This window comes from Ceratosolen solmsi, unplaced genomic scaffold, assembly GCF_000503995.2.
Source record: "Ceratosolen solmsi marchali unplaced genomic scaffold, CerSol_1.0 scaffold12, whole genome shotgun sequence".
Taxonomy (NCBI): Eukaryota; Metazoa; Arthropoda; class Insecta; order Hymenoptera; family Agaonidae; genus Ceratosolen; species Ceratosolen solmsi.
In genome coordinates, this window is record NW_011948456.1 from 182357 (window position 1) to 206150 (window position 23794).

The 23794-nt window shown below is 25.4% G+C and overlaps 1 protein-coding gene across 1 annotated transcript in view; it reads right to left on the bottom strand.

Moving 5' to 3' along the window:
- Nucleotides 1–9604, bottom strand: part of LOC105366778 (homeobox protein E60-like) — a 36614-nt gene extending 27010 nt beyond the window's left edge. Inside the window, exon 1 of the mRNA XM_011505326.1 lies at nucleotides 9211–9604. Within this exon, the coding sequence (XP_011503628.1) occupies nucleotides 9211–9265 (55 nt within the window). The 5' untranslated portion in view covers nucleotides 9266–9604. The remainder of the gene's footprint in view (nucleotides 1–9210) is intronic.
- Between the last annotated feature and the right edge of the window lie 14190 nt (nucleotides 9605–23794).

A 23794-nucleotide genomic window follows, 5' to 3' on the forward strand; every position in this document is an offset into this window, starting at 1 on the left:
TGTAATTATATATTGCATGTAATTATATATAAGTTTCAAAAGTATCTATGATTTTAAAAGGAATGTAAATATTAGCTTATAAACTCATAACATAACTTTGCAACTCTGGTTCGTGTAATAAAAGTGTATTTTTAATAAAAGTATTAGCTATTACATAAATCTGTTCATATAAATCTTTATATATTAATAAAACAAGTATTTAAATTTTGTAATATATTATTTTTAAGTATTTTTTGTTTGACAGATAAAATATGTAAATATTTTTAACTTGAAAAATTAAAAAAGTTTTCGACAGGTATATTATTATAGATTAGCCTAGTGGTTACATAAATAAATACGTGTAAGAGAATGATATGTATAGGACCATATTATATATATATATATATATATTCGAGAGAGAGAGAGAGAGAGAGAGAGAGATCTTATCTTGTATAAAAGAATTATTTATTCATCAGAAATACCTGCTAACATTTTTAACAATATATATATTTACTGCATGTATAATTATAGAAAATTATGTAAAAATGATTCTACAAGCATACAAATATCTTTGTCCTACCTAACTTTTTTCGGCTTTTACTTAGAAAGTATAAATCAAGAGAAATTCTATAGTTATACATTCTTCCTAAATATATGAAAAATAAAAAATACTTTAAAGAAATACAAATTTATTTTTACTCTTCTATTTAAATATTGTAGCTTACAATGTACACTATTTCAACCATTCATTAGTAAAAATGCGACAATACTAATCATATTTCAAATCTCAAGATATATTTTATTTCTATTTAAATGAGAAACAATAAATTAGAAAGATCGAAAATTCGACAACATAATTAGTCCAAGAGTAACAGTATTTATTTATCTAAGTAAAAACAACTTCCACGCAAAATTGAAGATGTTTCACTACTTTTTATTTCTAATACTTGAGGAAATTAATCGAGAGATTTTATATTTATAATTTGTGTTAATTAATTTGTTAATGAAACTTTAATTTCGTTATATATAGCAAATTTGAAATTACACTATTTTCTCGAAATTCGTATCTAGGCTTTAAGAATTTCTAAAAGAGTATAATCGTATAAACTGCTTGAATAATCGAAATTAATCATAAATATAGATATATACATAAAAATAGAATAAACATTTATTTATCTAAAAAATATGGTGGATATGAAAATATAAATCCACGCAAACTCAAACTGAGAACCAAAATAATACGCAAAGTTACTCCTCATAATTATTCTATTCACTTGCAAAACTTACATAAATAAGATTATAAATCAATATTTGAATTAATAATGTAATTTAATAAAAAATTTAATCCAAAATAAAATGATAAGCATCCCAAATCATTAACAAATATTAAACAATAAAATATTTCAAATCAGCATAATTATTGAGTTAATAAATATAATTTTGTTAATTTTCTTTATTTACATATCCATTAATATAGATAATTAAAATATATACTTCTCAAAATAAATATAGAACAACATTTTCAGTTATTTCTTAACTATGCATATTTAAAAAATAATTGTATTATTTGAGGTTACGTAATAGACGTTCTTAATAACTAATTAATACATATTATAATTAAATTAGATATCAATTAAGCTACTAAATATTTATATTTCTTTTTTTGTATAAAAAATTAAACTTATCAGATTAAATCAATTAGAATTTGTCATTTTTTATATTATTTATTGTATATATATATATGTATGTATTCATGTATGTATGTATGTTTGTAGGTATGTATGCATGTATCTATGTATGTACGCATGTATGTATGTATGTATGTATGTATGGATGTATGCATGTATGTATGTATGTATGGAGGTATGCATGTATGTATCTATGTATGTATGCATATATGTAAGTATGTATGGATAAAATAAATTGATACAAATATTAATTTATATTACAAGTAGAATTGAAAACCTAGAAATATATTTGAAAAAATAAAAATATGTTTTTACTATCACATTTTACTTGCAAATATTTAGATAATATTTATTTAGATTGTCAAAAACGCCTGCCAAAAAATATTTAATAAAAACTGCATACAATATAGTTTTACTTATTCAAGTAAAAGAAATTTATATTCTTAAATAATTTATACGTACATGGAGTAAATCCAAATGAAACAATATTAAAGAATATTTATATTATGAATTGATAGAAAAGAAAAGAAAATACATAGAAAGCAATAATTAATGACTGAACAAAATTTTAATGAATTCAGTTATTTATTTGAATTATGTTAGAATTTATACAAAATCTATAGTAAATAGATAATACACATATATCAGTGACTTGATTTTTATTTTGATTTGATAATATATGTAGATTTTTATTATTTTATTTTTATTCACTTATACTTGCATTATGTATTAAGCATTATGTATGTGTCATAAATTTCATATATAAGTTTAAAATAAATTCAATTCTCTAATTTTTTACAACATAAATATTTTGATCCAATAATATAAAATAATAATTAAATTGTATACAAATAATATTTAATTTAATAATAACTTTTAGTACTATCAAAAGAACTGTAATAGATAATAATAATAAAACATATTTTAAATTGTAACTTTATTTACCTATTAACATATAGAGACACAATTAATTTAAATAAGAAAAATATAACAATCTTAAAGTAAAATAAATGAATATCGTTATTGTTCGAAAGATTTCCATTCTCTCATCCATCAGTAGCATTGTCTGAACTCCAATATTGTTCTTCATATAATACAGCCAGTGCTCTGCTATAGAAACTAGATAAACAATACTTCTTCGTGAACGTAATTAGTTTTTTAGTGTTTTGTGTAATGAGTCATGGAAAATTCAATATTTTTCAACTTTAAAATGGTGGATAATTTCCCATGTAGTAACTCTAAACTAGTGACTGCATCATCAGAAACCCAGATCTAATTGATATATATATATATATATATATATATATATATATCAATCGTAGCACGCTGCAAAAATTACACCAAACTATTATTAGCTTTAATATCATACATATTAACAATATCCAATTTAATTATATCCATTCATTATATATTTCTGATATTGTCATCCAATATATATATATATAATTGATTATTTGTATAAAATTATTATTAGAAATACGATAACAATAATTTTTTATAATTTGAATTTCTCAAATTAGTATCATGAACATTTTTATGAAAAGTATTACACACCTTTGATTTATTTATTTCATAACATAATTGCTAATTAAGAGTTTAACAAATTAAATAACGAAATGTTTGACAATTTTTTCTAATTATCACACATCTAATTTAATAATTTTTTTATTTTTTCTTGCAATAAGTACTTGCAATATACAATTTATTTATTTCAGCTTTTATCCTGAATATAAATTTATTTAAATTTAAAAAAGATTGATTTTTATTAAAATAGTTTTACAATATGATGGAATGTAACAAAAATTTCAAGTTTAAGTAGACAGAGTTAGCAGACAAGTTATAACAGATATTCACTAGAAAAAAATTCAAATGAATAATTATAAAAACACAATAGGATAATTTTTAAAACGTTTTTATTTTGCAATAAAATTATATGTTCTATATAAATTCTGACAAATTTATCAAATTCTTGTCAAGTTTCATTCGCTTTATTTTTCACTGCATGATTTCTCTCCGTATTCGCAAGTTTTTTTGTTATTACTTAGGTTAAAAACAAATATGTCTTATTTCTTTTAATTGGATATTAGAATTATAACAATACCTCTAGCTTGGACTATAAAAGGTACTATAGCCATTTATCTGATGATCTAAATTAATAACTGTCATGAATTAAGCAATTAATATCTTATCTATGGAATAACTTCTATAGAGAAAAAAATTATTAAATCCAAATTATAATTTTTTACTATTTAATGTATCTTCACTATTGATGTGTTGAATGTAATTACCGATGTACTAAAACAATAATTAATAGAAAGTAAAAAACGATTCACATATACCACAAATAAAAAGTGTGAATACTAGCACTAATTCAAGAAATTGATAATATAACTAACCAAAAAAACTTGTTTTAGTTTTTGGCTCTTATGTTATAAATTCATCGTCTTCATTTACAACAGCCAAATGTAGTTTTGCCACCTTTAAACTCACCTAAGCAATAATAATATTTAACTGTTATCCCCATATATGCTTAGACAGATAAAAAGATAATATCAACTCTCAGACTCAGAGTCAATTGAGTAATCATTGTCAAAATCATTTAATGTTATCAAAAAACTTTAGCGCCGCCCAATATTTTAAGTACAAAAATTAAATTAACTACTAATTTTAGCTTACGAATTTCAAGTTGTAACATGTTTTTTATTTTTCTAATTGACTTTCTAAATTCTAAATTATATTATATATACATAATTTTATAATCTTTTTTCAAACAATCTAAAATGAAATAAAAGATAAATATTTTGAAATTAATCATTTTTAACATGAGTTTAACGCTGTCTTTTTACAATTTTCAACTGAATTTTATTATCTTCTATAATGTTTTATTCAATTATGTTTTTTAAAATTATATATTAAAGTAACTAATTTTATCATATTAATATTAATTGTATTATATTATATTAATTAATATTAATTATATATATATATCATACCGCAATATAATAAAAACGTATTTTTATATAAACAAATAAAGTATTAATATAATTTTAAACATTATTTATAATTTACATATTGTCGATTAAATGAGGTTTACGCAAGAAAATTTTTTAAAGAAATAAAAACTATTAAATATCGTTAATATATAATTTTATACATTTATATATTAAAAATAATCATGTATATACAATATAAAATTCTAAAATAAAAATAATTTCCTATAAGTATAAATATAAAGGCTTTATTTTAAATAAATAAATGTAATATATCATCATATTCATATTTGCATAAAATATAATTCTTGCTATAAAATTTCGATCTTTTACATAGTATTTCATAAACAAATATATATAGACACGAAATTTGTAATTAAACGTTTATTTAAGCATATTAATCTTAATTCTTTTAATTCAGTGAATCTTATCTTAATAATGGAACATCTAGCAAATTCATCTATTTTTAATAGTTCTTATTATAATAAATTTTTAAGACATTATGAATATATTTTTAATAATTATAAAACTTGATATGTAAAAAGAATCTAAAATTTACATTGATATTTAATCACTCTATTTTAATTCTGAGTATATCGTTTAATTAATTGCATTTTTTTAATTAATAACATTTTTATTCAATCGAAATTCAATAGTTTTTTAATCAATTGCTTATTATGTATTCAAATAATTTCGTAATTTTAAAATACAAATGTTATCTTACTGAACAATCAAATATAAAAATTAGCATTAAAATGAATTTATAATGAAAAATATTTATTTACTCATTGAAAATAATATCGATCAAAATAAAGAACATCGTTAAAAATAATAACACATTGACATAATATGAACTATGTTTATCATTAACAATATTCATTTTATAAAACATTTAGCATTTAAAACATGGACTTCGTAATAAATTACTTAATGATTTTAATTAATTTTATGAAAATAAGATTTTTTCACAGTTAGAATTTTCGGTAACAAACTAATATTAAAAATTGATACATATCATTATTATTATAAAATATTTAAACTGAAATTATAAAGCTATTCCAAAAATGTAAGTACATGAGAAAGAATCGCTCTTCAATTGTAATCTAAAAATTTAGCTTGTTGAACTTGAACATTCTTTACAACTATAATCATATAAAGAACAAAAAACTGAATAAAGCATTAAATACAGTAAAATTATGTATTAGATGTTGTATTGTAAATTATACATGAAATAAGTGACATTTATATCGAAAATTCAGTAAGATCGTTAAATTAAATCCTTAAATAAGAAAAATAAATTTCAGAAAATTAACTCATTCTTTGAGATTATCGTAGAATATTCATTAGAATGGCAGTACAAAATATTATGTTAAAATCATTCTGCTTTTCATAATTATTTTATAATCTATACATAATTCGTATTCTTGTTGGACAATGATTAAAGTTTGAACATAAACATTAAAGCTCGCATAATAAAAAATATTATTTTAAAAATATAAACTAGAAATAAATGAAGTTAGATTTTATCAAAATATAATAAAACAATTCATCGGAAGGATATTATTAATGAGAAAGAAATTTTAATATTATTACAAGTTTTTTATAATAAAATCGAATTGCTACAGTAAAATGTGTTGTAAGAATTATCGAACGACATTAAAACGACAGTTAGTTGACACTGCACCCAAACGGATACTATATTTATTATACATATTTCACGAAAGATTTATAATTATATAAATAATTAAACATGTTCGATCAAAAATAGAAAGAAAGAATACTAAGAATGATAAGTAATTTCAACTCTTTTTACGTTGCTTACACCATTATAATATATAATACAGTACCGCTTAAACATCGATAAATAGGTGACGAGAATCGATAGAGAATCGATAAATAGTACAAATATATTGACATATAAATATATGATAATCTTGTATTTTAATTAGGTTATGCATTAAAATAATTTCAAATATCAACAAACTAATTATTCACTTTAATTAATTAAATGAACATGAGTAGGAATAGTCGACTATTTAATATTATGACGATATTATTCATTTCAGGAAGTTTATAATCAGCAAGAACAAGTACAACAGAAACTCTTAAATAAATAATTCAACACCACATCTATATAATAGCTGAATCTTGGTATATTACGTGTAATCAATATTTTTACCGAATAGACCACAAGAACTTTAAAATTACATATATAGGTATTTGAAAAGGCAATGAATAAAATTTGTGTTTGCTTAGTGCACACTTGATGTTAAAATTGTTGAGAATTACCTTATTATATATACTTTACTTACAAAAGATTTTTCGTAGGAGTTGTAATAAAAGAAATTCTTTTATCGATCAACTTTAAAGAGAATCTTATGCAATTTTAATTGTTATAGAAAATATATCAAAAACAGGAATAAGATTGCTATTGTCCCCTAATCAAATACTATATATATATATACATATATATTGTTCTTCATAAAACTACCTAATGGAAAAATTAAAAAAAAAATTATTTTAATATAAAATTTATCTTAAAATTTGAAGACTTTTTTTTTAAATAACAGCAGTAAATCAGTAACGATTTAATAAACCGAAAAAACTTGAACTTGAAATTAATCTGTTAAAATATGATTTCGATAAAGAGTACTTTATGTTCTTGGGTACGCAATTTTAAATCAAGACATAAAATCAATAAAGAAAAGATAAATTTAATAAAGTCTTAATTGAAGCTTACAACAGCTAAGCAGTTACATCACATGTAAAAATAATCTTAAATTATAGATATTTTATATCGCAAGTTACACATATATAAATTTTATGTGACTCATTATTATTATACAAAGATTTCAAAAGATATATTCCAAAAATATGGTTAACAGATATTACTACGAATTCACAAAAGTCTAAGAAAATTATATAAATATTATATTACATATTGATAATGAAGGATAACTTTATAACAAATAAAATGTTTGTTATACTATCATAACCTATTTGAAAAATATGTGAATTAATATAATATTTACAACAAATACTACAACCCAATACCTGTATGATATATATATTTGAATAAAAATTAAATATATCCTGGTCAAATCTAACCCCGAACGTTCATCATGAATTATTATTGTTATTATTAATTATTTATATATTTATATATATATATATTTTAAAATAACATTTGATTTAAAGTTTATTAATATATTCATAATTACTAGATCGTATAATATATCGCATCTAATGTACATTGTGTAATATATATTACATATAATATGCATTGCTTTATTTACAACATTACTTCTTTTCTAACTGCTATTTGCTATATATGTATTTATGTATATACATGCGTATGTATATATGGGGATGCATTGCTGTATAACTGTATGCACATACATTTATTTCATTGAAGTCTTTTATTTTTAAATTATCATAAATTAAGAAAACATTTTCAAGACAAAGTTAAGTAAAATAATCGATAAACTTAATTTTCTATTTATAATTAATTTTAAGTATTAATAATTAATGGTTAAATTAATAATGTTATATTGTAATAATATTAATTTCACTCTAATTAAATAAATGGAGTCAGCGAGACCTACTCTTATAATCTAACTCTTCTTCTTATATTTAGCTATCACTCTTTTTTTGTTACATCATTCAAATAAAAAATCAAAAGATATTTTTAATATTTAATGCTTTAAATAATTAAAATGAATGCTTACTTATTGCATTATTTTATGCAATTCATTTTTAACAAAATAATCTTTCTTAAACTATTATGCATATATATATATATATATATATATATATTTATCCTTATAAATAAAATTATAATTTTTTACGCTTTATCTATATTTTTCAAAAAAAAAATTTATTTGTGTATAAAATATAAAGTAATTTAATTTTTAAAAAATTATCTTACTTCACAAAAGTGTAGATAGTAATTTAAAATTTTGTTATTATTGTTTTTATTTTAAATAATAATTAATTAAATGCGTTAATTGATTTCTTTGCATGTTTTAAATCTTATAATAATATAAAATGTAAATATAAAATTGAATTATAAAATAATTCGGAATCAATACCATATAAAAAGAAATAACAAAATTGTTAATAAATTAATGATTAAGTTGAATTTTATTTATCATTTATAATCTCTATAAAAAAAATACTTAGATGAAGTTATGATCAGTTTCAGTAATAGATTATTATTATATAAAAATGAATATAGTGAATATTTTAAAATTAATTTATGTTTTAAAGTATAATTATTGTCTTTATTTTATTTTATATGTATATTTTATACTTTTTTAAAAAAATTTTTACACAAAATTGTATATATAAATCATAATACTAACTCATAGCTGAAGTTTCTTTTATTATAAAAAGACGTACATAAATTCCATTTGAATATTTTATAAGATTTATATGAATAATAAAGAATAAAAAACACTTGAATAGTTAACAAGGCATTATTTATGTAGTAAAAATTGAATAAATGAAATATTAGCTAATTAGTTATTAGTTACAAGTAATTTTAGACTCACCAGAAGAAGGTCTGTCGGAATATCTCGTGCAATAAACCCATGCTGGCCACTGCATAAGTTTTGAGGAATCTGTGCCTGCCGTGGATGTTACACTGGAAGCCGGATTACATACTAGTAAATTAGGTGATATATTTCTTATAGACACTTCAGAACCTCTCTCTGAACTTTTTTCGGATCCCCTCTCAGAGCCGTCAGGTGAACTTTCTAAAAAATCTTTGCTCAAATCAACAGGTCGTGTCGCGAGTTTCTTTGGTCGCAATTTTTTAAACGATATTGGATCTGTTATCCGTCTACCAAAATCTGCCTTCAGTATATTATCTATACTGAATTTGAGATTAGTTTGATGCTGAGTACCATTGTTATTACTATTAATATTATTGCTAGAGCTACCAGTACTATTATTTATATTGTCATTATTGTTAACGACATTTTGTGTATCATTAGTTACATCTCCCAGTAACAATTGTGATTCTTGTGATTTCTGTAACTCAGGAGATTTTCTCTGTAGAATTTTATGGGTTGAAAGTTTATGCTGTTGTAATAACATTCCAGATGCAGGTTGTTCTTGACTATGTATATTATCCGTTATTCGTTGCAGTTGCTGCGCCGGGTGAATCCGACAGTTTGTGACTTGGAATAGGGATAGCACATTCATTGGTGCACGATGTAATTGCTCCACGCACGGGAACATAATCTCATGGGCTAGAGAATGTGTTATTTCCGGCGCATATTCCAACTCTGGCTCACGGAGCTGTGGATATTTAAGCAGTCGCTGTTGTGTTGCAGACAATGGATAACCGGGCAAACACGCGTCTTGACCGTATTCGGCTCTACCTGGAGAAAAAGCAGCCATACCAGAAGAGCTTGTCGGGCTCCCAGGTGAAGCTGGATCACTACTTGGGCTTCTAGGACTTTGAGCTCCCTCGTTGATTACCTCCGCTAGTGTAAGAGGCTCGTTACCTACACTTAACACCTCACTGCTGTCACTCTCACAGTTGTAGCCAACTTTTTCAACATTAATATGCCGACACTTCGAATCCGTGACTGCTTCCGGACTCGCGGACATACTGCACTCTGACTAGTGCTTTGGCTAGTGGCTAGAATTTTTTATTTTGAACTCACTGGCAACCTTCCACTAGTTTTCTCATTGTTTTGAAGATAAAATGTTTTGATTAAATGAATAGCAATGTTTTTAAGTCATTGCAAAGTTTATCAAAACGCCGATAAGATTTTTTGGATAAAATAACTTTTTATACAAATGTTTTTAATTAATAAATAACAAATTTTCTGTAAAGTATCTGGTAATCATTGCATACGAATAAATCTGCAATTCGTATTGAACAATTATACTTGGAACGATAAATTGATATTTAACGTACTATATTAAAAATTATTTCATTATTTTACTTGAACTAGTATAGTATAGTTTTATATACATCACCTACAAAAAAGTAAATTAAAATAGGTTAAAAGTTTATCTATATCACAAGGGTAGATCCATTGCTTGATCGAGAACAACAAAAGACGTAAAAAATATTTCAAATATTATCGCTTGCACAGTTCACTTAAAAAAACTTTATAACTGCCCTTAAATACTGTCATAAAGTACACTTAACATATCAAAACCAGTAAAAAACGCGAAAATCACAAGAGTCGAACACGATGTGTGCGTGTTCCGCGATGCAACTTGGCTGGCCCAGTATTGAATCGCTTTGCTCATGGAGCGGGGCTGCCTGTCGAGTTGGCAGCTGTAGTGCGTCTGCCGTTTTAGCAATTCAGAGGGCTGGCATGTGGGCGGTCATGGGGCGTTGCACTTCAGAGCCGCGCCCAACAATGAGAAAACAAGTCAAACAGCGATACTCTCAGATTGAACATTTGTACGCTGCTGGTCGAGATGTCGAAAAGACCACGCCTATATCGGTCTTCGCCTAAGACTGTTGGTCAGGTGTACAATCCATTTGTTTTCCATTGTGAAATCAAAACCATGGCCCAATCCTTATTCCTGGTTTTAGTTCTTCCTCTAGCTACGTTTGTCATTAACAGCTCCAGAGATGCACGAGTTATCCTTGTCACTTGAGGCTATTTCCTACTCGAACCACAAACAAAATCATGAAAAGAAAATCTTTGTTCATTATTATTTTATCTGTCATTACAATTGTATAAACTATAGAGTTATTATTTTTCTGCTTTCTCAATTCTCCGTCTTCCTTTTATTTAGTCTCTATTTGAATCTTTTCATCTTCACTTTCATTCTTATTCGTATCTTTCTTCCTTAATTTTTTCTATACTTATCTTTATTCTTCGTTTCATATTTAACCAATCTCTGCAACTTACAGTAATATGTTTTTGAACTTATTTGATTATGTTAGGAATTAAGTAAAACTATTAAAATTATTTTTTAAATTAATAATAATTGTTTTGAATCTTTCAAAAAATGATTTATATAGTAAATAAATATAAAAGAAAAGTATAGTAATAATGATAAATTTATCAAATATTATTTCTTTATATTAATTAACAATAATGTATGAACAATATAACCTCAAGATTAAATTTTTATTTAGAATGGTAAAATGATATAGTTTTATTTTCAGATTAATAAATTTGTTATTATTATTCTGCTTTATCGATAAGAGTTATATTTAATTTATAAATAAATATAATTCAATAACTGTAACATTAAATATCACTCAGATCGATAAATAAGTATAATAATAAATAATCGATAAATATAAATAATAAAACTATATTAATTTTAACATTCTAACTAACAATCTATTCATACTTTTATTTGGTTTATATATTATCGTTGATTAGTTTAAATAAATAATATTTGATAAATCTTACCTTTTTAAATAATAAGCAATATTGTATGTACTTTTAACATATCATTTTAAATTATAATAAAATTTCTTTGTCATATTGTGATCACAAAATATATTGTCAATAATTGTGTATACAAGTATAACAAAATAATTCTAATTTCATACTCACAAATATTTGAACTTCTTTCTTTATTACAGTGATTTTTTAAAACACGTTTTAATAACATCATTTCTATATATAAAATAGTGTACATACTTATATACATAAATGAACATTTTATTTAATTACATTCTTAGTTAAATTACATAATTTTAATACTTTCAATGCTGAAAAAATTATATTATTTTCTATTTTTACTTTTATTGTTTACGTTTTAAAAAAAATTTTATAAATTAAAAATTTTATAGTTTTGGAAGAAAATACAAAATAACAAAGATTTGGTTAGTTTTATATATCTAGCCGAGTGTAATTTACAATTATATAAATATATTAGTGTAGAATATGAATTTTAATGCTTAACAATTTCAAGAGAGTTTTTTTTTTTTTTTTAATAATGATTGTAATACATATATAAATGGTTTATCAAATAAATACTGTTTTATTCATTACATTTTATAATTCATTTAAAAAGTCACGATAAAAAATAAAATATTTTTAGATATACAAATAATTATAAAATTTTAAATATCTTAAAACACTTAGAGTTATAAATAATTATAATTTATATTTTAGTGTTATATACTAAAAATATACATTCATAATGGGATAATTGATTATAAATTTGATAAGAAAATTTTATCTTGAATTAGTTGTATATATATATATATATATACATATACATATCTAAATATATAAATCTATATAAATCTAAATATATCTTTATATATGATATATTTCACTACATATATTTACATGCACCTGATATATTTATATCACAAAAAAAAATAATATTGTTTTAATTACTGTACTAAACTTATTATGGTATAAGTCTATTAATACATTCATTTTTAATCTATATAATATATAATAAGGTATCTTTCTATAAAAAATAGAATCGTATATTTCATAAAAATTAAAAAATATTTTTATTTAATTCATTATTAATGATTTTTCAGGACAGTCCTGCAGTTAATAGCTAAATATATAATTAAGTCAGTGATTAAAAGATTTTATATATTTTTGTACTAATTTTCACTTGTATTCATGCTTCAAAATAAAAGTTACAATTTGCTATCCTAAAATGCGAGAAATGTATGAAATTGGAAGTCTAGTCGAGTACTCAAAGTAATAACGAATTTTATTCATGTCGAATATTAATAACACAAGTCATTGTTATTACTCATTAATTTATAGACTAAATCTGTAATTCTAAAGCTTACTTCTTTTTTTATATTAGTGTCGGTAATGCAATATGTTAAGATCTTATTTTATACTGATAATTACTGCTCTATCCACTATCAATAGTCTATAAATTCTGATATTATTTCTATAAAGAAAGTCGCTTAAGGTATTGTAAATTATCATTAAGCCATATTAAATTTATATTATATTATTCAGATAGATCTTAGTTATTTACATTGCTTTATTGTTTTTATTTTCTATATCGTCTATGTTACTTACCTGATTATGTTACCTTTCAAATCAGTAGAATTGAGTGAACTGCCTTTCAGTAATTATTTATGTAATTCATGACAGATTTTTTTGAAAACTCTACTACCATAAAAATTTTTTTTTCAACGAATAGGATTATATGAATTTATCTATAGTTTAATTTTAATATACACATTTAGTTCAGCGATTACAGTTTAGTAATTTAAAGTAAATAAACAAAAATATTGAAATGAAAAATTAATGTATAAAAAGCTTATATGGGCTCTATAGCTGAATTAAGATTTAATACACTTACGTATAAATAATTAAATCAATCATTAATAAATTTAATCTCTAAGAAGAATTGGTAAAGTCACCATACTTTTGTTTAATATCAGCTAATTATGATTGATGTAAATTTTTTATCTAGTTCTTTGAATTAGCAAAAGCAGCTTTTAATTTTCATTTTCATCTCGAATTAAAAAAAATTCTTATAAAATTTTTTCATTGGATTCTTGAATTGTCTATATTGGTTGAGCCTGGAAAAATTCAATGAACTAGAATATCACTAATGTTTAGCTCAAGATTTGAAAATTTTAATGTAAGTTAAAATAATAAAATAAGTTAAAATAAGTTAAATACTCTAGCTAATTCTTGACGCATTGTTACATTGAAGAAGATAGACAATGTTACCAAAGATATAACTTTAAATTGTAATTACTATCGCGATCAGAGAAGTCATAGATTATCACACCAAATCTGTTTTAATATTCTTTATCACAAATATATATTTCTGAATATATTTACATAAACCGTCATTATATTTTGCCTCCATTATTTTAATATGAGTATACCATAGAAATAATATTTATGAAAGAAGAAATGTTCTGTTCTATAAAGATAAAAATAATGAACGGAATCCATTGTTTCTTTAATACGTGCTGGAGATTTAATTTTTCAATTGTAAATATTTTTCATTGGCTGTTTTAACTCTAATATTAAAAAATTACAATTTCTTTTATGAGATGCTTCAAACTAGTCAATTCTTAATTTGGTACATTAAATGTAATTAACTTTTGATCAGGCCATATTATTTTTTAGTACCAATAATAGTTTTTATATTCTTTCATTTCATATATTCGTAAATGTGATTGAAAAATATAATACACAAAATTTTATTGCCGAATATATTTGTGAATTATACTCTTCTTATACAAAAATAAGGAAGTTTGCGTCACTGCTATACAATCTTTTTTTGAAAAATATTGTAAAATAAAATATAAAACAATCCATTCGAAACATATTTATAGATTTATAATTATATGTCTCATTTATATATTTTGTATTATATGAAAGGTATTATTTTTTAATATTTGTTTATTAGTTAGTTTATTAGTATAGTTAAATATAAAAGAAGATTTTTTCTATTTAACCATGCAATACGAGAGTAGAATTTGAAAGCAGAAGGATGAGGTAAGACTATGACGTAATGGCATTCTCACTCTTTCATAAATATATAATTTACAGATATTTTAATCGTCACATCGAAATGATACTTATTAGCTTCAAAACTAGACATATAAATACTATATTTACTTTATTACTTAGTTATAATAAAAATATATGTCATTGATATTACTATAGTCCTATTAAATTGTTGGCATTTATTAACCAAAATGTTTTTTGTATAAAGAAAGTAGATATAAATACTCTTATTTCTGGACACTGTTAAACAGACAATAATTTTGGTGAAGAAACTTCCGATTATCTAGCTCTTCTTAGTTAAGCCCATGTAATATATACGAATGTTCTATATTTTAAAGTCACAATTCTGGATAAGACCATTATCGTTTATAAATTCAAATACATTTCAACAAATAATATATAGATATTCATTATGCAATTTTTTTTAGTTATAATTAAATTAAGTAAAAATAAAAGATATTTAAAAATGAAGATAATTCATGCTTCGTCCGAATTCGAAATATAATTAGAAATTAAGTTTATTTAACTACTGATAATATTTTTTGTATTATACAAAGATCTCATTACATTACTACTGATACTAATTCATATTATGTGATAAAATTATTTACTAATTTTCAAAATATAGATAATTATTTTAAAAATTCATTTTTAAATAAATCTTTTTAAATGAACAACATTCTTTAATAAAATTTCGTAAAAAAATTGAATAAAAATAAAAAATACAAAATAAAGTACATATATAAATATATAAATAAAGATATAAACTAACTATATTATAAATATATTAATCTTACTTTTATTATCTAATTTATATATAATTTACTGCAATTTATATATTAAAATATGCATAAATTTATTAATTAACCGTAGGAAGTGTAAGCGTAAATTCTAATAAAGATGAATTATATAATAAATAATAATACTCTGTAGATATTTAATTGAGAAAAATATTATAAAATATATAATAGAAACGTTATATGTAAGACTATTAATTTTCTGTTTTAATGTAACATTTAATTTATGCATAATTTTTGTAAGATGTAATTGTTACCGAATATATATATGCCATTACTTGCCTATAATAGTTAAAATTATATTTTTTATTAAGTTAAGAAATTTTAATTAGTATTCTCTTATACTTTGATGAATAATTACTAATTAAGTCTATAATATAAATAGATATTGGTTAATAATAGAATTGATTAACAAAAAATGATTGATTACACATTAGGAAAGTGGAGAGAAGACACATGGAATTTATTTTTTATAATTTTTTAAAATGTTTTTTAATTTTCCTCTTATTATTTTCAGTATTTCTTATCAAATAAAACTGAAAGTTTAAGTAAAATAAAAAATATTTTAATTTATATTAATTTCATCATTAATTTGGAAGAAAACTAAGCTTCTATATGTATTGTATATGTATGCTGATTATTTCGTAGATACGATCCAAAAAAAAGTAATCAATGAAAAATTATTTGCTTATTCTATTCTCAAGAAATAATTTTTAATTTAAATGATACAATAAAAATAATACACCTACTTTATTTTAGAAAATATATAATGTGTATAATAATTATTTTAATTACGTTTTAGTCGAGATTTTCAACAAAAATTAGGTATATTTGTATTGAAAAATCCAATAATTAAAATAATTAACATATTTTTAATAAAATTTCTAAATAGTTTGAATATTTTTTACTATATTCTCAAATATCCAATATTTATTATTTCAAAATACAATTATTTACATTGCTTTACTGTAGTTTAAATAAGAAAATAAACAAACTCAAGAGAGATTTTTAAAGCAAATTTATTCATATTTTAGCAATAGTTTTTAACATAAAAGCCATTTGAAATTTTTGTGGTATTCTCTTATAAAATACAGTTTGCTGCTTGGCCATGAAGTATAACGTAAAATTCATTAAACTTATTTTTCAAATTTGACAAACGAAGTTATAATAAAATCATGTAGGTGTAGGGGTTTACATTAGTTCAATTCTTTGATTTAACTGTAAGAATTCAATTTTTTTATCAATTTAATTAATCACCATATTTAAGCATTTTTTCATATACGATTATCCCTCCCCCTCCATCATGTTACTCTTTCTTTCTCTCTTAAATATATATTTAAAGATTTAACTTTGTTATCATTCAAATGAAACGATTATAAAATAATGATTAATTATATTATAAACAATATAATCATACAACAAAGAACTAACTGAAAAATTATTATACCCTTTAATTTTTGAGTAATGAATAATATGATATGAGCAATTAAACATGAAAAAGTGATAGATAAATTCAAATAATAATCTAAAATAATGATCTAAAATGTTAATGATCTTAAATCCTTATTATTACATGTTCGAGATTCTAAGACTGGAAAACCTAAGTAAGAGGCGCTCTGATTGGAGCCGCCAAGAAAAATTCAATTCGATTGGAGACGACAAGAAAGAGACAATTCGTAAAGACCACGCAGTGGCCAAGAATGCCTTTTAAAAAGACGCCGGCAAGGCGCAACTGCTTCTTCTTACAAAGAACGCCAAAGATCAAGGATGTAGACATAAATAGTAAAGGCCAAGAATTAAGAGGCAAAGGCTAGTCATATCCAACTCATAATAAGTGCAAGATACGTGCAAAATATACACTCTCATCAGTACGAAGAAAAGGAAATAGAACAAGGAAACAGTAGTGCACAGAGCACAACACAAGGTAAAACCTATAAGCACGAGGCAAAACCTGCAGATATCGCGAGCTGCCATCAAGAGTACAGAATTTGCAGAACTTACAGGTAAAAGTTCCATTCCTTAATAATGATAATTATATACAATATGCCTCACGAGGCAAAGAACTGTAGAGCGATCAAGCGCATACAATCTGTAGACGTACAAGGGGCAAGTTTAGTTCCCACAAGATTGACCTACAAGGCACCGTACACGGCAATATCTGCAGACCAAAATGAAGTGCCACCAAGAACACACCTGCAGAGTCTACAAGGTAAGCAATAAGCTAATAACAAAGCAACACTCAAGCTTCTGTCACGTGTCACTACACAAGGAAGCGCAGGGGTTTACGACCTTGCAGTTCTACGTGTTACAATTAGTTAGTGTACATTTAGTGTTACCATTAGTCAATGTACAATTAGTGTACAATTACACCACTATACGTACTACATAAAGAGGACCAGGAGATTTACAACCTTCTACCTATACATGTAGTGAAAGTCACTATGTGGAAGCCATAAAGGAACAGCAAGATAGATAAGATTCCATAATCAACTTAGAATTATTATAGTTTAATTTAACGGGATAACAGCAATAAACACCAATAATAAAGAAAGTATTAATTATTGAATATATGTACTACCGTGTCCACTTTCCCGCAATTCTCCCACCAACCATCTGGGAGCTTCCTCTAATTGTAGACATTTGGCCTTTAGCCATATACTCTATTTTTACACATTACAATTTTTTGAAAATTTCTATAAATATCTCAAAAATAAAATATTTATTATTAAGATTTTTATATTACTTGTAATGTAAAACTTACTGCATTAGATAATATGCAATAAGTAATCGCGCTTTTTGAAATAAAATTCAGTGTTGAGATCTTCTGAGAGTTTTATATCATTCATCAATATAAATAATAACACCACCAAAAATGGTAACCTGTTAATACAACTAATATCTAAATAAGCTATCCCCCCTCTCTCTTTCTCTCTGAATATGTAATTTGATTAGTTTATTAATTGTTGTTTATTGTCTTAATAATGCATATTTCATAACATAGACTATCACAGTGCATTTATTTCTATATTAATAATTTTGTTGGTCAATAATTGTACTAAACGCCCTACAAGCCTTATCCGAACCATACTTATTATTTTATATGAGACTCTATCCTAACTTCATTCACTGTCTACATCTACTCACATTTACATTGTATTGAAGCTAAACAAACTTAGCTTCATATCATTTTCCAATTAAATATGTATTTTTGAACAAACAATCTTGTCGCTAGTTTATAGTGGAGTGTAGAAATATCGTATTATCAAAGAATACATGAGTGCTTAACCAATTATGAGCTAATTAATATCCAGAACATTACTCGTTTACTAATAATATACAGGAAGAGTGGAATATATATAATATATGTATGATGAGTAATATCTATTGAATGAATAATATATATATGATGAATAATATATATAATATGCCTAACAATAACCCTGTCCTTCACGTAAGATTTAGCAAGACTATGTCATCATCTACTAAAATGCAAGCTATTACTATCCATCCATGTATTACAATAGTACTGAACTAAAGCGATGCGGAAAATATTTATTTTACAGGTTTCATGTTCCACTGTCCTTCAATTTTAGTCAGTAGTTCAATCACTATTAGTCCATTTCATTAAGTAAAATGAAAAGAGCATAAAAATAAAATTGTTTGAAATTGATATTGTTAAAGACTCTTTGATCAGCTATAAAATAGAAATTTATAGTTAATTTATTTTTAATTAATTTTTTAATTTGTACATTACTGTTTTTTATTTACTGTATATTTTACAATAAAGTCATGTGTACATGCTAAAACATTCAAATGCACTGTGATCATATTTGATCGATGATTGATACATTTGATTCTAGCAATTACAAAGATAAAATTTAAAAATTAATATAACAAATTTCTAATCATTTGTTTCTAGCTGAATTCATAAAAAAATCTGAAATCTAAATAAAAAGAAGTTCTACTATTCATAAGCGATGAGCTCACCAAGCATTAACATGTGTATTAATGTACTAACAAAACATTTCTTACTTGGAAATAATGGCCGTACCAGTATCTATGACTTATTTAATACTTTATTCATACCCCTTAACCAATCTCTGAGAAATTAATAATCATGTACAGAAGGTTTATTATATAAAATTTTTAAGTAAAATACAATTGTGGATGAAATTTTTGGTGGCATGTTATTTTATGTTCTTATATATTGAAATTAATATAGCTTCTGAAATGATAAAGAGAATATTTGAAAGAAATAAAAAAAAATAATAAAAAAACGAATAAAAATATAATAAGTTGTACAAAATGCAACTCGTCGTTCCGACTTGTTTTATCAACGCCGGTACGACGGATACAATTTGATGCCGTTGACAACTCAGAGATCACGGGTGTTGTGTGGTAGCGATGAAAGGTCACAAGTGGAAGGGATATTATAATAATACATTACAAGTATGGCTGATGTATATGCTGTTTATTCTGTTATTTATTGATGACAAGGTTGACTAGTATTACTATTATTAATTATGGAAATAATTCTTGTGGTGGAAGTGATGTGTTTGCGGTGGAAAACGTATGCTCATCTACGCAGCTTGATGGTTTGAATGTGAATGTAGAATGGCGCCAAGTTTCGTTCGTCCACATAGCGCTGTTTGAATGAGCACGTGTGTGGCTGAGCTTAGGTTTCCTTCCTCCTGCTTATGTTCATTTGTTTCCTGTTTTGATATCTTTAGTCTGCCTTTATGGTGGTGAGGACGTCCTTAAGTGTTGAGTGCCATTTGCTACAGGGAAACCGCCCACTGTACAGAGGTTCTGCAGTCGTAGCGCCATTTCAGCAAGTTCCTGCTGCGTGTCCGCACCTCCAATAATATCGTCGACATTTGTTCCATGAGTAATGGAAGGTAGTATAAAAGCGTCTTTCTCTCCTTCATTTTCTAAGAATTGTGGCAGTGTTCTTACTGCTAGCAATAAGCCGGCTCGCATACCATGTGTGACTGTTGTCAACTGGCATGGCACTTTGATATTTTGTTTGTCTGTCCATAAAATTCCTTGTAGATTCCAATCATCCTCTTGGACTGTCATCTGCGTATACATTTTTATTATATCTGTTGAAGAGAGATATCGATGAGGTAGATAATACAGTGGTTTGTCTTGGGATTCTGGAGAAGCTCTGATCGTGTGGTTGCGGTCGTCATTTGTCTGCATGCGTACTTGATATTGGCGATATTTTTTATCTCTCGCAAAGCGTGTTACCAAACCTTGCAGGCATTGATGTGCGGCGGTGTAAGAGTCGCCGAGGAGTTCGATTGACTTCTTCATTGAAGTTGGACGATGTAGACCCTTGATGAGTCCCGACAATGAGTTTCCTTGAATGATCCTCACACCATTGCTCATCAGGGTTAGGTTGACGTTCGATGCTCCTCGGGACTTCTTAGTTTCATTGATTGGAGTGTGAATGATACGCACCTTAGCCTGTGTTGCGATAGATTCTCCAATTCCATGAATGGCAATGACAGACCGTTGATGCAATGTTTGATTTCCTTGAGCTTCCTTGACTTGCGAGCCATTGTAAATTCGAAGACGTGCTTCTACTGTAACCGATGGTGAACTAATTTTAGCCATGGCAGTCCAACAGGGTAGGTAACCTTGGTGGAGTTTAATTGAGTGATGACTGCACCTTCTCGTCAGGTCATAGTATCAACGGTGTTGATAGTAGCTTATTGGGTCGTGTACTTGCCTTTGAATTACTATCTTTTATGTAATTAGGTGTGGTGCACCTTATACACCTTTTCCAGTCGTTTTCTAGTCGTCTCTTGGTCTTCACGGCAAGAAGAGCTCTCGTTGCCGCTGATGCATCAGGCGACAGTATGACACCTTATAGACAGGGGGAAGAGGGAATAGGTCCGCTTGACATAATGCCTGAAGTAATTACCGATCGGAGCGAATTCGTACATATGCCTAACTGAGTGGGTTTTTTCGTGTTTATTGTATTATTTTTTCAGATGTTTTATACACTATTGCTAGATAGTTGCGAGCAAGAAAGTTTTGAAATCTACACACAAATTCTACGACGTTATTTTTCCATATGTTATATTGCAGTGAAAAAAGGTCTCACATTCTCGAACAGTAGCCATTTTTACTTGCTTATGTAGCTTTATAAATGTGGATTACATTTATTTACACAGATAAAAAGCGAACCTTTAAAATGCATGTATTCTTAATATATTTGATTACATTTAATGGATCAATTTATCTAAATTGAATTTTGGTTGGGTCGGGAACAACCATTAGTTTAAAATTTATATATTTGTTTTATATTTATATATTTATGTATTTATATACTAATATTCAAAGTACAAATAGTTTCACAAGGTAATTACACGATATTTATTAATACTATTTTTATATACATTTAATAAATACAAATTTAAAAATATATTTTGAATGGAACAATAATATAGCATCAGGTTAATTTTAATAAAAATTTATTTAATCGCTTATATATTATTTACAAAATATATCAAAATTAAATATATTATTTATTAAATAAAAATTACAAGTACTTTAAAATCAATATTGATAACTAAGTTGATTAATAATTTCACTGTTATAAATATGTGTTCGAGAATGCGAGACCCCTTTTCAATGCAATAAAACATCTGGCAAGTAACATCATGACATTTGTATTTAAGATTTCAAAACTTTCCTGCTCACAATTATTTAGCACTAGTGTCATAAAACATCTGGAAAACTCCAGTGAAACGTTCTCATGCTTTCCACTGCAGTAGAACTTAATGGGTTTATTGTCAGGAGAACCCCAAAGTAGATTTGGAACGAATATCAGATATGCGTAAAGCATCGAGTACAAAACATTTCCTAAATTCACTGCAACCCAAAAACCCCGCACGTGCAACAACCTGCAATAGTCGTACGTGCGCACTCGGCCTTTAAGACTGCTTCAATTGTTCTTGACTATGCCACATCTGGTCGATCGAAGCCAACGAAGAGAGACTGGAAAATTCACGATACACTGCAAGTAAGTCCTTACCGGTAGTACTGATTCTTGATATCTCGGCTTTACTTTGACAACGGACAGCTAAAGGTCCGACTACTGAAGCTTCCCAGGCATACTCTAAAAACAAGACCAGCTATAGACGCTACTCAGTGGCTTTTCATTTCCTCCAGCGATCAGCGAATCGCGCCACATTGGTAGCGTACATTTTGCAACGATCATCTATTGACGCCACACAGTGGTTTTTCATTTCTTCCAATGAACAGCAATTCGCGCCACACTGTAAGAGCACATCGCAGCAATGATCAGTTGTGCCAGCTTCGCATAACCTCTATCTTAGACTCTTACACGACCCATTATTTAGAGGCAACTGCACACGTGTTGAGTTCAAACACAATAAGATTGTAGTGTTCGATCAGAGCACTACAACAACCATAACCTCAAAAGTGATAATATTCAATAGATTATAACCTATTTCTTTTTACAGTAAATCATAATCTCACCAGTTATATGCTAAGAATAAGAAATTGATCAACTTCTAGTTCTCCAATAAAAGGATATCTCAACGCCACAAGATTATTAACAAATATAAAGATTATTTGTAATTTCATCACGGTTAATAATTCCAACTTGGAAATAAAGTGAAATAAATGGAATAAACAGCAGTAATAATGATGTGTTAATTATTGAATCAGTGTATTAACCCATTTCCCACACAACATCTAGTGTTTTTTTGTTCTAAGTTGATTTTGTACGTTTGGCTGACGAGTCAGATTTGTGGAATTATTTTTTTAACAATATGACTGCTGTAGAACAAATTCTATTCAAAGAAAAAATAAATCCAGAAAAAATAAAGAAATAACTGAACATAATCAAC